The sequence below is a fragment of the Drosophila gunungcola genome (genome assembly GCF_025200985.1).
Source record: "Drosophila gunungcola strain Sukarami chromosome 2L unlocalized genomic scaffold, Dgunungcola_SK_2 000008F, whole genome shotgun sequence".
In the NCBI taxonomy this organism is placed as follows: Eukaryota; Metazoa; Arthropoda; class Insecta; order Diptera; family Drosophilidae; genus Drosophila; species Drosophila gunungcola.
The window spans coordinates 2,776,045-2,795,552 of NW_026453163.1; the positions used below are offsets into that span (position 1 = coordinate 2,776,045).

A 19,508-nucleotide genomic window follows, 5' to 3' on the forward strand; every position below is an offset into this window, starting at 1 on the left:
TCACAGATGCGTATGCAGTAAACGAGAAAATGCCTTTCCGAATTAAGTGATTTATGTCTTTTTTAATTAATTAAATATTGTTTTTTTATGCAAAAAATCCACATCCCTTAATAAATCCATAAAGTAAAGTTTATCCCAAAAAATTAATTTTGTAAATAATATTTATTAATAAAAAAACGGTATGCTTAACCTATCAAAACTTTTGCAAAAATAATTAGAGATTGGATTTGAAACTAATTCGACTTGTTTATAGTCTTTGAGTTAGGGAAGTATGTCTTTACATTGGCACAGTGTACACATATGTTTGTACGCCCTATAGATGAATTCATCCCTGTGATTTCCATTCAAGTTGTCAAGCTCGCCCTTTGGGGGCGATAAAACCTGTTGTCCCAAATTCACTGACTTCCGTCCGGACCAAGTCGAACTGCCCCGCTTGCCAGGAGCGCCAATGCCCTTGGGAAAGCCCAATGCTCGGCCTTATGGATGCGTTGCGTCAGCGAGTCCTCATCATCGTCGGGTAAAATGGGAACTGCGGCCTGAACCAGGATCGCTCCCGTATCCACGCCCTCGTCCACGAAGTGCACCGTGCAGCCGGACTCCTTTTCGCCCGCCTCCAAGGCCTGCCGTTGAACATGCAGCCCCGGGTACTTGGGCAGCAGCGAGGGATGGATGTTGATGAGGCGTCCACGCCACTCCCGAACAAACGGAGCACTCAGGACTCGCATGAAGCCGGCCAGGCAGACCAAATCCACGCGAGCCGCCTTCAGGTTTCGCGTGAGCTCCGCGTCGTAGACCTCCCGGCTGGCAAAGTCCTTGTGGGAGATGACCAGTGACGGCACCCCTGCGCGGGTGGCACGTTCCAGCCCCAGGACAGCCGGCTTGTTGCTAATCACCAGCACGATCTCCGCATGCACTCCCTGGGCCGAGTCCCGCGAGGCCTCTATGAGTGCCTGCAGGTTGCTCCCCGTGCCCGATATGAGGACAGCCACTCGTTTTCGCGGCAGCGACAGCATCTTCTGAGTCCTGGCCAACGACGCTTCGAAGTTCTGGACCAGCACCTGCGGTTTCTTCGTGTCCTTGCGGGCAATCACCTCCCCGACAACAGCAGCACGTTGGGCATAGCGCAACTCCTTGAGCACCGCCTCAACTTCCGTGGGAGCCACCACCAGGATCATGCCCAGTCCACAGTTGTAGGTGCGCTGCAGCTCGGTGGAGCTGATGTTTCCGGCTGACGCCAGCCAGGCGAAAACGGGAGGAAGCTGGTACTTGTTGGCATCGAGGCGCACGGCCAGGTCCTTGCGCAGCACTCGCGGTATGTTCTCGCTGAGGCCACCTCCTGTGATGTGGGCCAATGCCTTGATGCCGTGGTTCCCTCTGGACAGCAGGGAGGACAGAGCCTGCACATATATCTTGGTGGGCACCAGCAGCTCCTCGCCCAGCGTCTTCTCGCTGAAAGGCGCCTTGTCATCCAGTCCCAGTCCCACACGCTTTAGGACGGCGTGGACCAAGCTGAATCCGTTGCTGTGGACACCAGACGAAGGCAGGCCGATGAGCACATCGCCTGGCTGAATTTCGTCCAGAAGTGGCAGGATACCGGAGCGTTCAGCTATGCCCAAGGCAAAGCCAGCCAGATCATAGACCTGCGGCCCATACAGCAGCGGTAGAGCTGCACTATGCGAGGCTGGAAAGGATTGTAGAAGAGATTTTCTAGATCAGTGGTGGGATTACAGAAAGAACACCTGATTCTCTATGAGAATTAGGACAGCCAAAAACTAAAAAATTCAAAGCATCGAAAAATTATTAAAATTTTAATTAGCAAAAAAATATAATAATCGTATAGTCTTAGATCCCAAAAAATGATTATACATTTGAAGAAACACTGTGAAGTCAGCGACTAGAAATTTGAATGCATTTTTCGACCGGTTTTACGGAAGCTATAGGTTAATGTTGTCCGATTTTTATAAAAACCAAAAAAAAAAAAATTGTCATACAAATTATGAGGTTATGGGGTAGAAAAAAATCATGGGTCTACAAAATAGAGGAGGTCAAAGAATTTGTTTTTGTTAGCTACCCAAAAACAGCAAAAACTTGTATTACTAATTTTTATAAAAAAAAATTTTTTTGAAATCTTTTTTTATATTTTAAATGGTTTAAAAATTGTTTTATTTTGTTTGATATTTTTGATTTTTAAAATAAAAAATCATTATATCTCTGTTATTCCTGATATGTAAAAAAAATGTTGATTTCTAAATTAACTTAAGAATAATTGTTATTTTACAATTTGTATAAAAATATTATAAAATAATTATTACTCATTACAAAAAATCAAATATAAGAGGTATTTTACAACGATTATTATAAAAATCAGATGCTAACTCATAAATCATGATTTTTATTTTTAAAAATCATAAATGTTACGGTCCCTGTATGAAAATGTTTAAATTAAAATTAATACCACGAGTATCAAAATAAAACTCTTGTGGCTTAAATGAAATCCCTTAGACTACAGTTTCAGATTCTTTGGCATAAAAATATATTATTATATTATTTAGAATTGAATAAATACTTATACTTTAATACTGTCTGTAGTTTATTTTTAAGACGCACTTATCAAAATTTAACTTTCACTTGTTTATTCGATGTATGTGAGCATTGTGAATCGTCGATTTACTCGACTTCTGTTCATATTACCCGCATTAGAAACAAGGTTTTTTTGGTAGATAGGTAGCTCTAAAACTGATAGACTTGTTGTGTAAAAACCGAAAGACGGAAATGGCTATATCGATTCTCCTAGTGATCCTACTGATCAAGAACATACATATACCTTAAGTAGTCTCCCTCACAGCACAGCAAGCTTTTGAGTGAAATTATAACTCTGCAAGGGTGGTATATTAAACCAAAGGAGCCAGGCTCCACTTACCAATAAAACTGCTGTTGGCCTGCCTGGCACCCTCCTGAACTCCAGAAAGGACCTCCTTGGCCAGCTCCTCCTGCCAGTGGCCGCATGCATAGTAGCTTGAGAAGCTAAGGGGTTCAGCTCCGTTACAAAGGATGTCATTGACGCACATGGCCACCAGATCGATTCCCACGCTGGCGTTGCGGTTCGTTTGCTGGGCTATTTTCAGCTTGGTGCCCACGCCGTCGGTGCCCAGGATGAGAATTGGATCCTCGTAGTGACTGGGAATGCGTGTGAGCCGACGCCCAGACGCGTTTTCAAAGCACTCTTCGCGAGGAGGTGCTACGCTCAGCTTGGAGGACAGTTCCTTCAGCTCCTCGGGAAGCTCACGCTCGCCAAGGCCACCGAATGGAGAGGCCACCTTCTGCAGTTGCTCCACAAAGTTGCGCACCTGAACGGGTGAACCGCTGGTTTTTGACCGCCGCTGCAGGACACCCAGCACTTTGGCTCCTGGCAGAGATGTTCGCCAAAGTTGACTCGACTGCGGCAGGATCAGAACCATGCCAATGCCGCAGTTGTGCCGCTCCAGGAGCGCCTGGGCACTGAGCTTCAGCTTTCCTGACAGCCAGCCAAAGATTTTGGGCACTGGCACCGCCCCGAAGTCAAGCGTCGTCTCGTATCCTTCGGGCAGAAGGCGCAGGACATCGTTCAGCAGACCATGGGTAACGTGGGACACCGCCTTGATCTCATCGCCCTTTTGAAGGTGAGGCAGCAACTGCTGGACATACTGGCGTGTGGGCGTGGCCAGGACATGAGCCAAGGTCAGGCCATCCTCGCCACCGTCAACGGGCGAGCAATCCCTGAGATTCACTTTCAACGCAGCCAACTGGGTGAGTATCTCGTTGAAGCCAGCGCAGTGGAGTCCAGACGAGGGCAGACCGACGAGGAGGTCCCCCGGCTGGTAAAGGTCAAAGCGGGGCAGGATTCGCGATTGCTCCACAATTCCCACGCAGTAGCCAGCCATGTCGTGCTGACCGGGCGCGTAAAGAGATGGCATCTCGGCAGTTTCGCCACCTAAAAAAAGGATTACAACATTGGATTAGGGATTGGCGGATCAGAAGGACTTTGAACATGCTCTCACCAACTAATGCGCACCGCGCATCTCGGCAACCGTCAGCCATTCCCTTGACCAACTGGGCGGCCAGGGGAACGTGCAGCTTGCCACAGGCAATGTAGTCCAAGAAAGCCACCGGTTCGGCGCCCAGCTCCAGGAGGTCGTTGGCGGCCAGGGCGAACAAGTCGTAGCCAACGTTTTCGTACAGTTCGTGCTCCAGGGCCAGATGGATCTTGGCGCCCACCCCCTGGGTGGCCTCTGCAATCACTGGCTCCTGGTAGTTGAGTTCCTTAATGCGGAAGAGTCCTCCGAATCCACCCAGGCCCCCCAGGACGCCTGGACGCTGGGTGCCACGGGACAAGGGCTTGATGCGCTGCACGAGCGCATCCCCAGCGTCGATGTCAACGCCGCTGTCCTTGTAGCTCAGACCCGGGGAGCCAGCAGTAGCTCTAGGTACAGAACATTTTTGGGAGGAGACAGAAGTAGAGAAAGAGGTGTAGACACAGACAAGGAAACGGATATGAAGATGATTAAATTACTTTAATATAATCGCAAATTTTAATCTGGATTCTAAATTATTTATAATTTGGGAGCACTTGTCTCGCAGCATTAAAATTATAAGGAAAGACCGACATAGATCATCTTGATTAAGAATATATGTATTATTTATACGTTCAGAAATGTCTTCTTATAAAGGGTATACGAAAAAATCAGGATGATAGAGTGTTTGTAAAATATTGAAATTTGGTTACTGTGCTTTGAGTTATATGTTTACTGTGAAAATTATTCCTTCTCATAAATGTTTTTTTATAAAGGGTATACGAAAAAAAAAAAAAAAAAATATATATATATATATATATAAGCTATGAGGTAAATGTTTTCTGTGAAGATTATACCTTTTTTTAATTTGCTATCTTATAGACCAAACTGTTTGCCCTTGAATACAATATTTAAAATGAATAAGATTTTGTAACTACTACAAATGTTCTCGCTCATGTCATCTAATAAGTTAAAGTCAGGGAGTTTTTAAGACTATACTCTGAAGAACATGAGCAAATAGACAAATTTTATTTAAAGGAAATAAATCAAATATTAAATCATAACTATGTTGTTTTGGGTAAAAATAAAAAAATTGTTTTTATTACTCTTTTTTTCTGTCAAGCTTTTTCATAATTTTTCGAAGTTATGATGGGTCTAAAATCTAATTTGATAGTATGAAAATTAAAAATGATACTTCTGTTTTCCAAATGACTTCTGGGTTTAATTTAATTAATTACATTTTGATTGCCTTCTGGGCAATGTCCGTCCTGTACTGAGCTCCAGATCCTGAAAAAGTGATGCTGCCAGCCAATTTGGTGGCCTTTGCGGCGGCCTCCTTTAAGCTGCCGTCCAGAGCAATGGCGATAAGGACCCGGCCGCCGTTGGTCAAGGCTTCCTTTTTTGCATTCACAGCAAGACCGCTGTGAAAAACCAATTGGGTGGGGGAATTGGCGGCCGGCAGTCCTGAAAGGAACATATAGAATATTAAGAAGTTCCAAGAGAGTTAAAAACTTAACTTACCGGCTATAAGGCATCCCTTGGTGGAGGTCTCTGGATAGCCAGCACTGGCTAGGATCACACCTACGGCGCTAACTCCATTGCGCCATTGCAGGGGAACCTTGTCCAGCTGCCCTGTGCAGCAGGCCTGCATTACTTCGAAGAGATCGGTTTCGAGGAGCGGCAGGATAACCTGCGTTTCGGGATCGCCGAACCGACAGTTGAACTCCAGGACTCGAGGGCCGTCACGGGTCAGCATGAGTCCCGCGTAAAGGACGCCCTGGTAGGTGATCCGCTCCTTGACCAGACCCTGTACTGCCCTTTCCAGCACTGCGTTTTGGACCAGTTCGAGGGCTGGCTGGCTGATCAAGGGACACGGGCAGTAGGCGCCCATGCCTCCGGTGTTCGGACCAGTGTCCCCGTTGCCCAGACGCTTGTGATCCTGGGCGGGCAGCATGACCCGCACGCCCTTGCCATCGGTGAAGGCCAGCACGGACACCTCTTCGCCCTCTATCAGCTCCTCTACCACCAGTGTGGATCCCGCCTGCCCGTACTTCAGCTGTCCCAGGATCTCGTCCACCGCTTGGCAGGCCTCGTCCACATTGGCAGCCACCACCACGCCCTTTCCTGCCGCCAAACCAGCGGCCTTCACCACCAGAGCTGGGTATGGGGCGCTACAGGAGACAATGTACATTACTTTCACTCCAAAAAAAGCCATGGCTTGTAAGCACACCTTTTGATGAATGCCTTGGCCTTTTCCGTATCCGTGAAGCTCTCATAGCGTGCCGTTGGAATTCCATGGCGCAGCATAAAGTCCTTGGCCCACTTTTTGTCCGCCTCGATTTGGGCACCTTGTTTGCCAGGTCCAAAGCAGGCGATGCCATGATTCTGAAGCACATCGCCCAAACCCAAGGCCAAGGGATCTTCGGGTCCCACAACCACTAGGGAAATCTGATTTTCCTTGCTCCACTTGGCAATGGCCTAAAAAGAGAACAATAGTATATAAATTAATTTGAACACGAAATGGAGACTAACAGGAAGATTGTGTTTTGTTATATATATAAAAGCCAATAATAAATGCTTGTAATATAATTTGTTGAGTTGCTCATAACAAATATACATCAATTTATTAAGATTGCAAAAACAAGTCTTTTGGATACAACATTATCAGATAACCGTTGTTTAAACTCGCAAAGTTGAATTCGCATTACTTAATTATATTTGATATCATTTTTACGATAATCGTACTCATTAGTCTAATTTTTATTCTTATAATATGCAACTCAAATTGCTCTGTAATCTCTGTCTGTAATAAAAATCTTAAATTTAGATATCAAAATGGGTTTTTGCAATCAAACCGGGTCACGATCGTCCGAATCTTCTTGGGGTGCCCAAAGTGCTGGGTTTTTTTTGATTTTTGTAACCACATTCCAAATGGGAGATAACACTCCTCTAAGTAACCGGTTCCATCGCCAATTTGTCGCCAAAATACTAAATGCCTTCCTAATTGTCTTGCCATTAAACTGGGTCTGGGGGTGCATTGTCTTCAAATTGTTTGGATGGGAGATCAACTGACTCAGGCGCCAGCTATGTCAGCCATGTCAACAAACCAAGTTAATCCCGAGCTCGATCGCTGGTCCGGTTTCGGCGTCGTCGATATCGTTACTTAGCTCTAATTCGAATTGGCGCCAACGCAGAGTCGGATTACCCCGATCTGGTGAAACGTGTCGAGATTGCACTTGACTGCGTTCCAGACCATTTAGCACCTGGGAGACTCATCCCGATTTCCTGCCGTCCCCCATCCGGTTCGCTTGTTTCCCAGGGTTCAAGAACGTTCGCACGGAATGACGTTTTGGTGGAGCCATTTGACTTTCCAAATTAAGACCTATTTGCCAAACTCGGCCAAGGTTTTAATTTCCCGTAACGAAGGTTGTGCAGCGCTTATGACAGATGGAACGAACAAAGAAAAACAGGGAGATGGGGAAAGATCAACAACTTTTAATACTGTGGCTGTGGCTGTGGCTTTTTGGCTCTGCCATAACTCGGATTCTCCGACTGGCTATTCCCAAATTTGGTTAGAACGTTTTCGTCTTTATGCTTTACAGAGTGCGCTCATGATTTACTGTATTATATGCAAATTAAGTGCGGGAGAATGGGATCTGGAAGAAGTGGGGCTGAGGGTGGAAAAGAATGTTGCCACATTTGTTTGCGGATAAGTAAGGAATTAGATACGCTTTGCTGAATTAGCCGGACGGGTTTTTGGATTCGGCCAAAAAAGTTTCAGACGGAGATGGCTGGCAGACACTTTCGTCTAACTATCTGCCAAGTGATTCAATTATAAGTTTGGCGATGAAAATCCGAAGATCATTTATCAGAACACCTATGCTGAGCTTAATGATCGAACTATGCAATTTCTAAGAATAACTACACAAATAAAGGGGATAAAAAATGTAGGAGACCAAGTAGTAATTAAGCTTTCTTATACTTAAACCAAAGTTTCCACATATGGCATTAAAGCTGTAAAAATTTTAAAATAAAACTAGGAGGTTTTACTGAATTGTCATTTCCTATGAAGTCAAATTAACACAACGACGAATTACTATTCTCTGAAAAAATCTAGAACATCTAAATAGGTATTAAAGTAATGATTTAATTTCCTAATAGGACTAGTGTCGGGTAACTGTGGAGGCAATGTTTACTTAAATTTCAAAACAGAGAATACAGGACATGAAAAATATATACGAAAGCCCAGTTCAACGATCGCCATGGTATTTTGAGTTCCTTGAAAATGTAAGTCAGGCAAGGCAATATGGAACTTTCAAGATCAGCCACAATACACATCAAATCGTAAGTGCCCCAACCTTCGAGTAGGGCATAACCATTCACGAATGTTTCATTTAATTTTCACTCTTCTTTCCGTTTTGCTGGATTTAACCATCCCACACTTTGGGAATTGCAACGGCGACAACGACAAATAACGTCGTTGATACCTATATAAAATAATACTTATAAGAAATAAAATCATTTTATTTATGACTGACTAAGGCAACCAACAGCGATGATGTAGCAGTTGATGATGACGAGCGGAGATGGAGACGGCGGCTCGGAACTGGGTTTCCGAAGCGAAATACTGCCAAAAATCCGCTGGTGAACGGATGGATATAAAAACGAAAGCGTCCGCGAAGCAGACAAGCAGTTTAGAACCAAACTCGAACGCGACATCATGTATTTGCTTGTAAGCCTAGACTGCCTGCCAACCAGGGATCCCCCGAAAACGGATTATAACCGATGTGTTGTCTTGTCCTCGTCCACCCACAGGTGAACTTCATCGTTGCGTTGGCCGTGATGCAGGTGCAGGCCGGCTCCTACGTCCCAGATTCGGATCGAAACACGCGGACCCTGCAAAACGAACTACAGGTGGAGCGGGATGGTAATTACCGGTACGCCTACGAGACCTCCAATGGAATATCCGCCTCGCAGGCGGGACTGGGTGGCGTTTCCGTCCAGGGTGGCAACAGTTACACCTCGCCAGAGGGCGACGTCATCAGTGTTAGCTATGTGGCCGACGAGTTTGGCTACCATCCTGTGGGCGCCCACATTCCCGAGGTCCCGGCCTACATACTGCGCGCTCTGGAGTACATCCGAACGCATCCCTACCAGATAAAGGATTACTACACCGGCGAGCTCAAGACCGTGGAACACGATGCGGCTGCGTTCAATGTGTATTCCCGGAAAAACCAGGAACCAACGACTCCAAGAACCCGACAGAGTACCACACCAAAAACCATATACCTCACCCATCCACCCACGACAACGTTCCGACCTCTGCGAGAAAGACGAGGCGCTTCGAAGCATTGATGATCGATTGTCGGAAATCTTTTGGTGGGGGGAGGGTTTGGTCTCTTAGGAATTCACCAGGCGAATCTGTGAATTTTGATCTAAGCAATTAATTAAGCCACAAGCAATAACAACAATAAATAAATAAGCTAAGCAAGCGTAAGCTGAAATGTAAAATCTGCTGACTTGTCTACTTAAACTGATCGATCACGACATAAACATTGTTGTTTACTAGATTGTGTTCATAGATAAGGGTTAACGGAATGTTTAAGGAGCAGTCTTATTTGAGAATTCAATTAGGTACCTGTTATTGATCCCTGAACTATTCTTTTAATATTTTTTTACAAAAGCCAAGGAAAAAAAATTAGCTTACTTGAACCAATTTTTTATTCTGAAACCTATGGCACTTGCTTAAAATGTCCAGCCTCAAAATCAAAACAGATACCAGCTGTGATTGCTAATAAATAATCGTTGTAGACGAAAAGATAGCTATTTGAATAATAAAAAAAATATTTCGGTGCAGCGGGCCAAATCCCCTTACAGAGGGTATTAAAATTTCAGTCAAAAGTTTGCAACGTTTTATAGAATATATATATGTATACTACAAAGTTTGATGTCTTTCTTGATGTTTGATAAGTTATATACATATATATTTGAAAAAAAAATTGTTTTTAAGTCTATTTAACGAATACAACTTTGTAATTTCTAAGGCAACAACTGAATTTTGACTCGAAATTGTATAAACAAAAATCAATGATGAGTTCAATTATCTGAAGCATACATTCAGAAGACGTTTTTTTTACCGCGTCTACTTGATATTATTAATTAACCCAAACGAAGTAGATAAAGTATTTAAACAGGTTTATAAGACAAGATCACTTTCAGTTGTGAAAAAAATCCATTTATAATGTTGGGTATTTATTCAAGTAGCAAAAAGTGTTCCACTGAACAACAAAGTTCCATTAAGTTACATGGGTTTCACGGTTTCAAAAAATATAATGTTTGTAAAATAAATTCTATAACAGCTCAGGAATGTTGTCCTACGTTTTCAAGTTGAGCCGAGTTTTCAAAATCTGTTGTCAAGAGTTCTCGCAAACTACTCAGCCGATCTCAATGAAATTTTGCACAGTACTTCGATAAATAATATACAGAGTCTTGAACGAACGCTTTTGTTTTTTTTTTTTTCAATTACAACAATTTTTTTTCTTAAAATGTCTGTCAAAAATACAATACTTTTCTTTTTTCCTTCGTCCAATGACGCAGTAATAGCCAAGTTTTTAATTATTTTTTTTGAAAATTTACAAAACTTTATTTAATATGTATCTTTAAAACAAGAAAAAAAAGTTTGAATAAAATATTTAATTTTTTATATGAAAAAAAATTATTGAAAATTGGTTAAGAGCACTATAATTCCCATTATATTTTATTTTTTTCCAAACAAGTCAAGCAACAAAACAAAATACTGGGACTTACATATTTAATGCATGTTAATTTCTTGCAGACTAATATACCTCCATAATCACTGATCTGATCACTAATCAACTCAGCACAACTTACAATCGCAGCCCCTTGGCACGCCGAAGGGTTAAAGCCCAAGCGCCTATCAGAAATCGGCTGCAATAAAACGCCTTTCCAGTCTCGATTACGGATTTACGGCTGCCGCTGCAGCATTAAAGTTCTCTGCCAGCATGCAGATCATATTTTACCATGGTCAGAAACCATAAAAGCGATTCCCCCATGGCATAACAACGAAATCAGACGAATTAATTACCGAAGAATCCGCAAGATGTTTGCTGAAGCTGCCCCCCCGCACACCAATTAGCCAACAAGCTCGCGGCTTTTGGTAACTTAAAGCACCGGACGAAGGTCAATCCAAGGACGGTATAACAAACCTACCTCGAAATCCTTAGGATCCAAAGTCTGGGCGTCCAGATTCAGGCACTTGTCCACTTGCTGAATTCCATGGCTGCCGGGCAAAGCGTATATTTTGGCAATTTTCGGGGATTGCGATAACTTCCAGCAAATCGCGTGCTCCCGACCGCCGCTTCCAATTACCAGAACGAGATGCGACATATTTAGGTTCGGAATCCGCAAAAACTAATCACGTTTTTAAAGCAATAATATCGCTTTATTAATGCACGCCCACGTGTTGGCTTGGCGATCAAAAGAGCGTGAGAGCGCGAGAGAGCACAATGGTATTCTTCCAGCTGTTCCAGCGGCTTTTGAATCAACACCGCTCTGTTGGACGCCTCGTTTTCAACTGAAATTGAAGTTGAAATCTACTTCCATGGGTAGCAAACGCCCAGTGCCTAGGTAGATGTGTTCAGTTGTCACATACATACATACATACATTTCTGTTTATGTTTGTGTTCAGGTTGGGGGGCTGATAAGAGCGATTCCAGTGGAAAGATTGCAATTTTTGAATACACACAGAAAAATTTAATTTAATTTTGTTTACCATTTATCATAATATGCGGATTGGCTTTATACTTTTGTCAGCCTAAGAGATCATTTTATTTTGCATTTTTTTAATACAAATATACATTGATGTTAAATCGTAGTTTATTATGTCAATAACAAGCTACCAGAGTCAGATACTCTACCCTTTTTTTTCTGTGTGCTGCTCTGTTTGTTGTTTTCCAACAGATCGGATTTAACTGAAGCGAATAAATAACAAAAACACGACGATAGCCTTTCGGGACCTCTGAAAAATCAGCGATCGCTGGGGGTAAATGTAGCTGTAACTCAAATTGCATCGGTTATTGAGCTTGTTTTTCAAAGGCAAAGATAGCATAAGAAAGATCTAGAACTTTTCCTCTTATGTTGTTTATGTGACTTAATATACCAGCTGTAAGATAAAAGCTCTGGTTAAACATATTTCGAGAATAAAGCTCAAAGCTTTTTGGGTAACTTAAAAAAAACATATTTGGTAAAGCCAACATATTTTAACATATCAATACAATAATAAAGTCCATGTCAAACGTTTGACCAACCTAACATCGATAAGTTAGGAATTGTAATATAAAAAATAAACCATTGCTTAGGCTTAATGAGGTCGAAAACGAGTTCAAACCAACATCCGCTGATTAATTGGGTATTGAACAGCAACAGGCAGTATTCGAGATCAGATCTTGGTGTCAATGATTTAAGGGATCATTGTACTCCATCAAAAATAATCAGAGAAGGCAGAAAAATAAGCGAAATGAGTCACTTTCCTTCCATCAGATCCTTAAAAACCATGGTTCTGGAAAAGATCTAAGCCCACTCTGGTCTTTAGAATTCGAATTTTGTTTTGCTTGCATCACTTTTTAAAATTACTGTTTCGTTTTATTAGTATGCATTATACAAAATTGTGTGGTGTGAGTTGTAAATTTACAAAATATCTACCATAGTCCGTCATAAAATTTGTTTTACATAGTTGTTGATGCTTGGGTCTAGCCAGTGAATATAACAACGAACATGCGCCACACCGAATGTCTGGCGACAAAGAATCTCAAAATGACTCGTGGGTTGTTGTTTTCGGTTGTTTTTCTTTTATATATAGAAACATGCATTTGGAATCAATGTACCAAGATGAAAATAAGAATTTATTGAATTAGACAGGCCACTCTCCATCGCTGTTGCCGATGTTACCGGCGCATTTGAAAGCCAATGGAGCCATTTGGACAAGGACCCTTGGGCAAACGCAGGACGAGGTCATTGAAGGGATGCGGATGCTGGGCCAGCTGCTGCTGCTGCTGCTGATTCTGCTGCTGCTGCTGTGGCGATTGCATCGACTGCTGGCGCAGAAGAGCAGCGGATACGGATCCGCCCACAACAGGTGACCAGCTTTGGGGATTGGGCGGCGACTGGGGCGGCGCCTGAGCCGGCATCCCAACTCCTCCCAATCCCGATCCTCCGCCTCCATACGGCGGCAGCCGTTGGTTGAAGTGCGGCTGCATCGAGGGCGACGGTTGCTGTTGTTGCTGCTGTTGCGGGTTATGCGGATAGTAATAGTTCAGGCCTGGCTGATTGTGCGGCCCCTGGAAGTAGCTGTTGTAGTTATTGTACATCGGCGCCACCTGGGACATCTTTGGCGCCGAGCTGGAGCGATGCATTCCCGCTGCTGGATGGCTACCATTATTGTTAATGACGTTGTTGTTGCTGCTGGCAGCAGGGGGAGTGGTAGGAGGCGCCGAGGGCGGCGCAGCCGCACTGCTGCTGTTTACAGCTGGCGAGCTGGGAGCAGCACTAAAATTAAAAAAAAAAAAAACTGAATTAGATTTTTGACAACAAAATATATATTACCACTTTTAGAACTCGAACCATGGTTGTATTTTTTTAAGGCAAAAACATGGATTTACTAAGAGTTTTAGTTCAACGTTATGAAAACTAAAAGAGTAATTCCCTCTACTAGTTCTCATAACGTTGAACAATATTTTAAATGTAATATTAACACTAACGCTTTTAAGTACTGCATAAAATACATTTAAATAAGTTAGTTTTTGCAACATAAATTAGAAAAAGTCTTCGAATGCCAAAGGAACATCTTATTTTATCATCATTTTAAAATAAACATTATTTAGTGATATTTTTAATAAAGCGCTTAGAGGTTTAGAAACAGAGACTTAACCTTCATCTACGATGACCCTATTTCTTTAGCTATAACTTTCCTGAGAAATGTATAAAAACTGTCCTTTTTTGCTTTTTAATACAAAAATCTTGTAATAAAAAGTCATGTGCTAGTTACTCACGGTTTATCATCCTCAGGGTTTTTGGCCGCGCCCAGGATGCGCAGCCTGGCCTCGGCGTACTCCTGTTCGCGCTGCTTGAGCGTCTTGATGGGCTGCTTGGGCCGCATCCCGTTGGTGTCCCGCCGTTCCTCGGCCTGGGCGGGCCGACGCAGTATCTTGACTGTCTGGTTGCTGGTGGGCGTGGCGTAGCTGGCCGCATCGTACTCATTGGAGGACTTGTGCAGCACCATCATGACGGGCTGCTGGGCAGGCGGATCAACCTCTGCTGGCGATGGTTGCGGCTTTCGGGCAATTGTGATCTGCCGGGGCAGAGGGTTGCCGATTTGTGGGGAGTCCTGGAGGCTCTGCGGGCGTTGGAGCAGCTTCATCTTGTGGGCTGGTGGGTCGCTCGCCTGCAGCTTTGTTTGCAGAGTCATGGAGAGCTGGGAAAAGGGGCGTTAGATGTCAGAGGACAGCGGAAATGGAACAATGGAGGGCACTCACCCCCGCCTCGTCGATTTCCTCCCAGTTGTCTAACACATCCTCGCCATGGGACATCGTTTAACAAAGCACGTTGCCTGCCTGGTGACGGATTATATACTTTTCGTTGCGTTTCTCGCTCACTTTCTTCTCTTGCGCCTGCTGCTGCAGCTCGCACTCTTACTGATACATGATTCCTTCGCACTTTTATCAGACATAAGTTTTGCGTATGTTTGCAGCACGCTATTTTCACGAAATTCGCTCCCAAAACCCACTGAAAAAACAAAAAAACAATACGCAACAATTTGGGCTGCTGCTGATGTTGTTGTTGTTGTTGTTGTTGTTGCTTCCGTGTCTTCTTCTTCTTCTTCTTCTGCGTCAGGTCACAGCAAATGCTCGAGGTTTAATCGTTTTCGTTCTCCACAGCAGCTGGGCGAATGGTTTCCTGTTTTCGGCCACCCTGCACTGCGCCAAGAGCTTCTTGGCCATCCACTTCACTAACCACAATTGCCAACTATTTACATTTAACGCTCGAACATGACCTGAGGTTCTTCTTCTTCTTAACGCGCAGCTGTGTTGGAAAACGGCGGAACTCGAATAGGGACGGCCCACGGGAACTTTCTCACACGCGCAGTCGAGAATTCGTAGGTTGAGTTTCTTGTGAATGGCATCGGTGGCAATCACCGCGCTATTCTCACTACAAATCACTCTGCGCCGTTTCCAGCACTAAAAAATGTGTTCTTCAAATATATCGAAATAACAATTCTCGACAAGCAAGAAGTAATTGCTTTTCGTTGCGATTGTCGATCGCTATTTGGTATCGATAAATTTGTGTTTAGATGGTTCGTAATTAAAGGACCCTAATGCATTCGCATGGCTCTGCGATTGTCGATAGGAATTTGGTATCGAAGAATTACGATAAAATTGTGTGAACGAACGGGAAATTTTAATAGTGTTCGTTTCTCCTTGTGAATAATAAATAATTGGTTTGAAAAAGTGACATATATCTATAGGGTGTTTAGAAAATAAAAACGAAAAACAAAAACTTGCCACGTTCAGAAATTCAGAGGTATTGCCTATGATAAACACTGCAACATACAAGTAGCACAAGAATTCAAGTGGTATATTTTTTTACTTGTTTACTGAAAATGCCAATTAAACATTTTTACATATTTAACAAAATTTAAAATTTGTGTTTTTGTTATTTTTAGTTTTTCAAAATTGGTCAGAAGTCCGTATGTTTCTTTACCGTATAACCATTGCGATCTTTGTTTAAAAGCTTGAGTCTTGGAACTTTCGCAATAGTTTTTTTTTTGTGGTTACTCAGACCATGTTTGAGAACGAAAACGAAAAAGCAGATCGAAGGCCTATATCTGCCGTGTTTTAGATATTTTTCAATTATGTTTTTATCAGGCTTCGTAAAAAGTACATTTGTAAATTAACTATAACTTTAATTTTGTAAACAATTTATTTTGCCAAACCTTTCTGCTGAGTTCTTACAAGTTCTTATCGCATAAACATTCTCACTCTCGCACCCAATAAACAAACGTGGAGCCAAGCTTGAGACAGATGTAAACAAATAAACTTAAATAAAGTTAAGACTAAACATCCGCTAGAATTATGACACCGCGATCCCATATTTTAGGCATCGCGTTTGCTTCCAAATTTTAATCACAGCAATCGTACTCGGTTATTTACTTCGGAATCGAGACTTCGGGAAATTACGAAGAGCAGTTTAAAAAACTTCGATCCCGAGGCAACAAGGGTAGAAACAAATCAAGCTTGAACAACTTAAGAAGAAGAATTATAAAAGTTAAAATTAAATAAAAATTATATTTTTTAAATAAATCGGTATAGTTTTTAATTAATTTGTATGTTTTGGGCTTTGTGTGTTATTTTGCGAGCCCTGTCTTCTATAGTATCCGATGCAAAATGCAAATCCCTGCTATCCGATTTAATATAGAAATCCCCTGAGGTGTCGGATAAGTTTGGCTCAGGGGGCGTGAAATCCGATGCCTGTAATACCTCTGATACTTATAAATACTTATCAAAATAATTATAATAATAATAATAATAAATAATTAAAATACTAATATAAATAATTATAATAATAATAACTTACAAGTCCTGGCGACTACGGATTTTGGGGCTGAATGCTCCGTGAAAATGAGAATGCTTTGGCGGCTGTAATAGGAACAAATTTTAATAATTCTGTTTTTATGAAAATATATGTATGAAAAAATCTATCCTATATTCCGCTACTTTGATGCATACCTGATCAGATTCTCAGGAGCTCCACCGCAATCCCATTTCCCAAAAATTTCGATCCAGGTCCTCCTACCGCGGCGTTCATTTTCTACACATTGCAGGTCTTAAAAACAAATTTCTCCAGGCAGAGACGAAAAAAAAGGCGAGGAATGAGTGTTTACCGGAAAAGAATCAAATGAAATGAGCTAGTCAGTGCTGCCAAAAAGCTATTTTTGACTGGATAAAAGAAAAAATAACCTAACATTTTATGAAAAATTAAAAAAAAAAACTAGAAAACAAAAAACACCCAGAAAATGTTTTAAAAATCCTTTTTATAGGATTTTCTGATTTGTTACAACATTTCTATGATTTGCTCAAACTCCTCTGCATTTTCTTTGTTTTCGTCAGCAAAATTTATGCCAAAATATTGTTGTTTTAAAAAAATTTTAATTTTTGTAATAGTTGCGGGATAAACACAATATAATAAACAGAACAATAACGTTTGAATTTAACGTTAAAAAGGCAGTGTGACCGTGAACTTATTACCAAAGAAATCTCAAGCAGTATACATATAATTGTCTCTGTCACTGCCATACCCGTATAAGTGATGTAAAAAAATCTTAAATCTATCGATTCAATGTTAACGTGATGTTAACTTAACATCCGCGTATAGTGGAGACTTACTCCGCGGATATCCAAGACTTAATCCACAAATAGCAAATACTTACTCCGCCGCTAACGGAGACACAACATTTAGCAATAGAGGTAGGGATACCCGCTGCATTTAGTGGAGACACAGGTAGTTGAGACACATTCCGCATGTAGCGACGTATCAGTGATGGGAAAACACCGATTCCTACTGATGTTTAAAATCACGTTAGTATCGATGATGGTCCACCTCTAAAAGGTAAAATCAAATGTAATGTTTTCGGAAAGATAAGAGCGGCGCCAATTGATCATGGAAGTAGCACCCACGCACAATTCGGAAACACACAGCATTACCATAGGTCAGCAACCTCGCGAAAAGCAGATAACGATAACCAATCGGTAGCGCTCTTGTAAGCCCCCAATCTTCGAACACGTGCGCCCCTTTGAGAGGCTGACGGAATTCCCCCTGTGGTTTACGTAAATAGAAAAAAAGTGCCGCCATGACGGACGTGGAGATCGCCGCGGCAAAGAAGTCCAATCCCGTAAAGTCCTTCATTGCGGGCGGCGTGGGTGGCATGTGCAATGTGGTCGTCGGCCATCCGCTGGACACCATTAAGGTGAGCTCGTAAATCCACCAAACTGCCGATGTAATTATCATTTTTCCATTTTTCATCCTAGGTGCGCCTCCAAACCATGCCCACGCCCTTGCCGGGGCAACCGCCCCGTTACAAGGGCGTCGTGGACTGTGCCGCCCGCATTCTACGCCAGGAGGGATTTCGAGGGTTCTACAGAGGGATTTCGGCTCCCCTGGTCGGCGTCACACCCCTCTATGCCGTGGACTTTGCGGTCTATGCTGCGGGCAAGCGGTTGTTCCAAACAGACGAGCACCTGCGGCTCACCTACCCACAGATTTTTGTGGCCGGAGCGCTGGCGGGAGTCTGCTCAGCCCTCGTCACAGTGCCCACTGACCGCATAAAGGTCCTGCTGCAGACACAGGCCGTCACCAGCGGACCCCTGCTGTACAATGGGACCATCGACACGGCCGCCAAGCTTTATAGGCAGGGTGGGATCAGAAGTCTCTTCAAGGGCACCTGCGCCTGCATTCTGAGAGGTGAGTTGTGGATTAGTAATGCTGTTTGCCCTATTAGTAATGCTGTTTTGTAAGCCCAGACTCGCCCACCGGCTTCTATTTCGTGACCTACGAGTTCCTTCAGGAAATGGCCAGGAAGAAGTCCAAGACAGGGAAGATTAGCACCGCATCCACGATTCTGTCCGGCGGAACGGCTGGCATTGTGTTTTGGACTTTGGCTGTGCCCTTCGATGTACTTAAAAGCCGTCTCCAGTCAGGTGAGTCACGGTCATGCACTCACAAATCGCTCTGTTGGCCAGGATTTATAAATGCCCCAATTGCAGCACCTGAGGGCACTTACAAGCACGGCATTCGAAGTGTGTTTAGGGACCTTATGGCCACAGAAGGCCCCAAAGCTCTGTTTCGCGGCATTCTCCCTATTTTACTGCGTGCCTTTCCCTCCACCGCCGCGGTTTTCTTCGGCGTGGAGCTCACCAATGACTTGTTGAAAGCCTAATCTTGGGAGTTTGTATTCAAGAGAGGCTATTTAGTTAATTTCAATAATTAAATGTATTGTTATCAAAGTTATTTGATTGATTTTATATTGACTTTCGGTATTTATTAAGAAGACCGTATATGGCCCAGTTTAACGTTGTTATTCGTAGTTCTTCAAAATGGTTTAGAAAAAGGATTTAAGAAAAGGGCTAAATATCCAAAATGTGTTGCTAATAATAAATTATTTGATTGAAAAGAAACCTAGTTAATAAATATTTTATTTCCTAAGAGTAATGCTGTTAAATTAACTTTTTATTAGAGGTCTAAACAATAATGCTTCCAATTTACGTGATTTTATCTACCACTATTCAGCATAAGCTGGTGGGCATTATTTATTTATTTTTGAGATGGATTAATATTTAATATAAATATAAAACGGAAATACAAGGGTTTTTTAAGAATTGAAATTATGTC

The 19,508-nt window shown here is 42.7% G+C and overlaps 4 protein-coding genes across 4 annotated transcripts; 2 read left to right on the forward strand and 2 right to left on the reverse strand.

The window, feature by feature from the left end:
• Positions 1-145: 145 nt before the first annotated feature.
• LOC128253263 (trifunctional purine biosynthetic protein adenosine-3) lies at positions 146-11,653 on the reverse strand. Its single transcript, XM_052981525.1, has 7 exons — positions 11,280-11,653; positions 6,280-6,527; positions 5,571-6,220; positions 5,288-5,513; positions 4,038-4,459; positions 2,921-3,970; positions 146-1,681 (listed from the first exon to the last, which is right to left on the reverse strand). Exons 1-7 carry the CDS (start codon positions 11,454-11,456, stop codon positions 396-398), a joined length of 4,059 nt encoding a protein of 1,352 aa, XP_052837485.1. The 5' UTR covers positions 11,457-11,653; the 3' UTR covers positions 146-395.
• On the forward strand, positions 8,624-9,560 carry LOC128253265 (pupal cuticle protein). The gene is made up of 2 exons (XM_052981528.1): positions 8,624-8,781; positions 8,865-9,560. Exons 1-2 carry the CDS (start codon positions 8,770-8,772, stop codon positions 9,402-9,404), a joined length of 552 nt encoding a protein of 183 aa, XP_052837488.1. The 5' UTR covers positions 8,624-8,769; the 3' UTR covers positions 9,405-9,560.
• Positions 11,654-12,797: 1,144 nt separating the features above from the next.
• On the reverse strand, positions 12,798-15,547 carry LOC128253389 (probable basic-leucine zipper transcription factor R). The gene is made up of 3 exons (XM_052981744.1): positions 14,600-15,547; positions 14,117-14,538; positions 12,798-13,613 (listed from the first exon to the last, which is right to left on the reverse strand). Exons 1-3 carry the CDS (start codon positions 14,651-14,653, stop codon positions 13,013-13,015), a joined length of 1,077 nt encoding a protein of 358 aa, XP_052837704.1. The 5' UTR covers positions 14,654-15,547; the 3' UTR covers positions 12,798-13,012.
• Positions 15,548-17,696: 2,149 nt separating this feature from the next.
• LOC128253330 (mitochondrial magnesium exporter 1) lies at positions 17,697-19,207 on the forward strand. The gene is made up of 4 exons (XM_052981647.1): positions 17,697-18,087; positions 18,149-18,581; positions 18,641-18,817; positions 18,884-19,207. Exons 1-4 carry the CDS (start codon positions 17,971-17,973, stop codon positions 19,054-19,056), a joined length of 900 nt encoding a protein of 299 aa, XP_052837607.1. The 5' UTR covers positions 17,697-17,970; the 3' UTR covers positions 19,057-19,207.
• Positions 19,208-19,508: the final 301 nt, after the last annotated feature.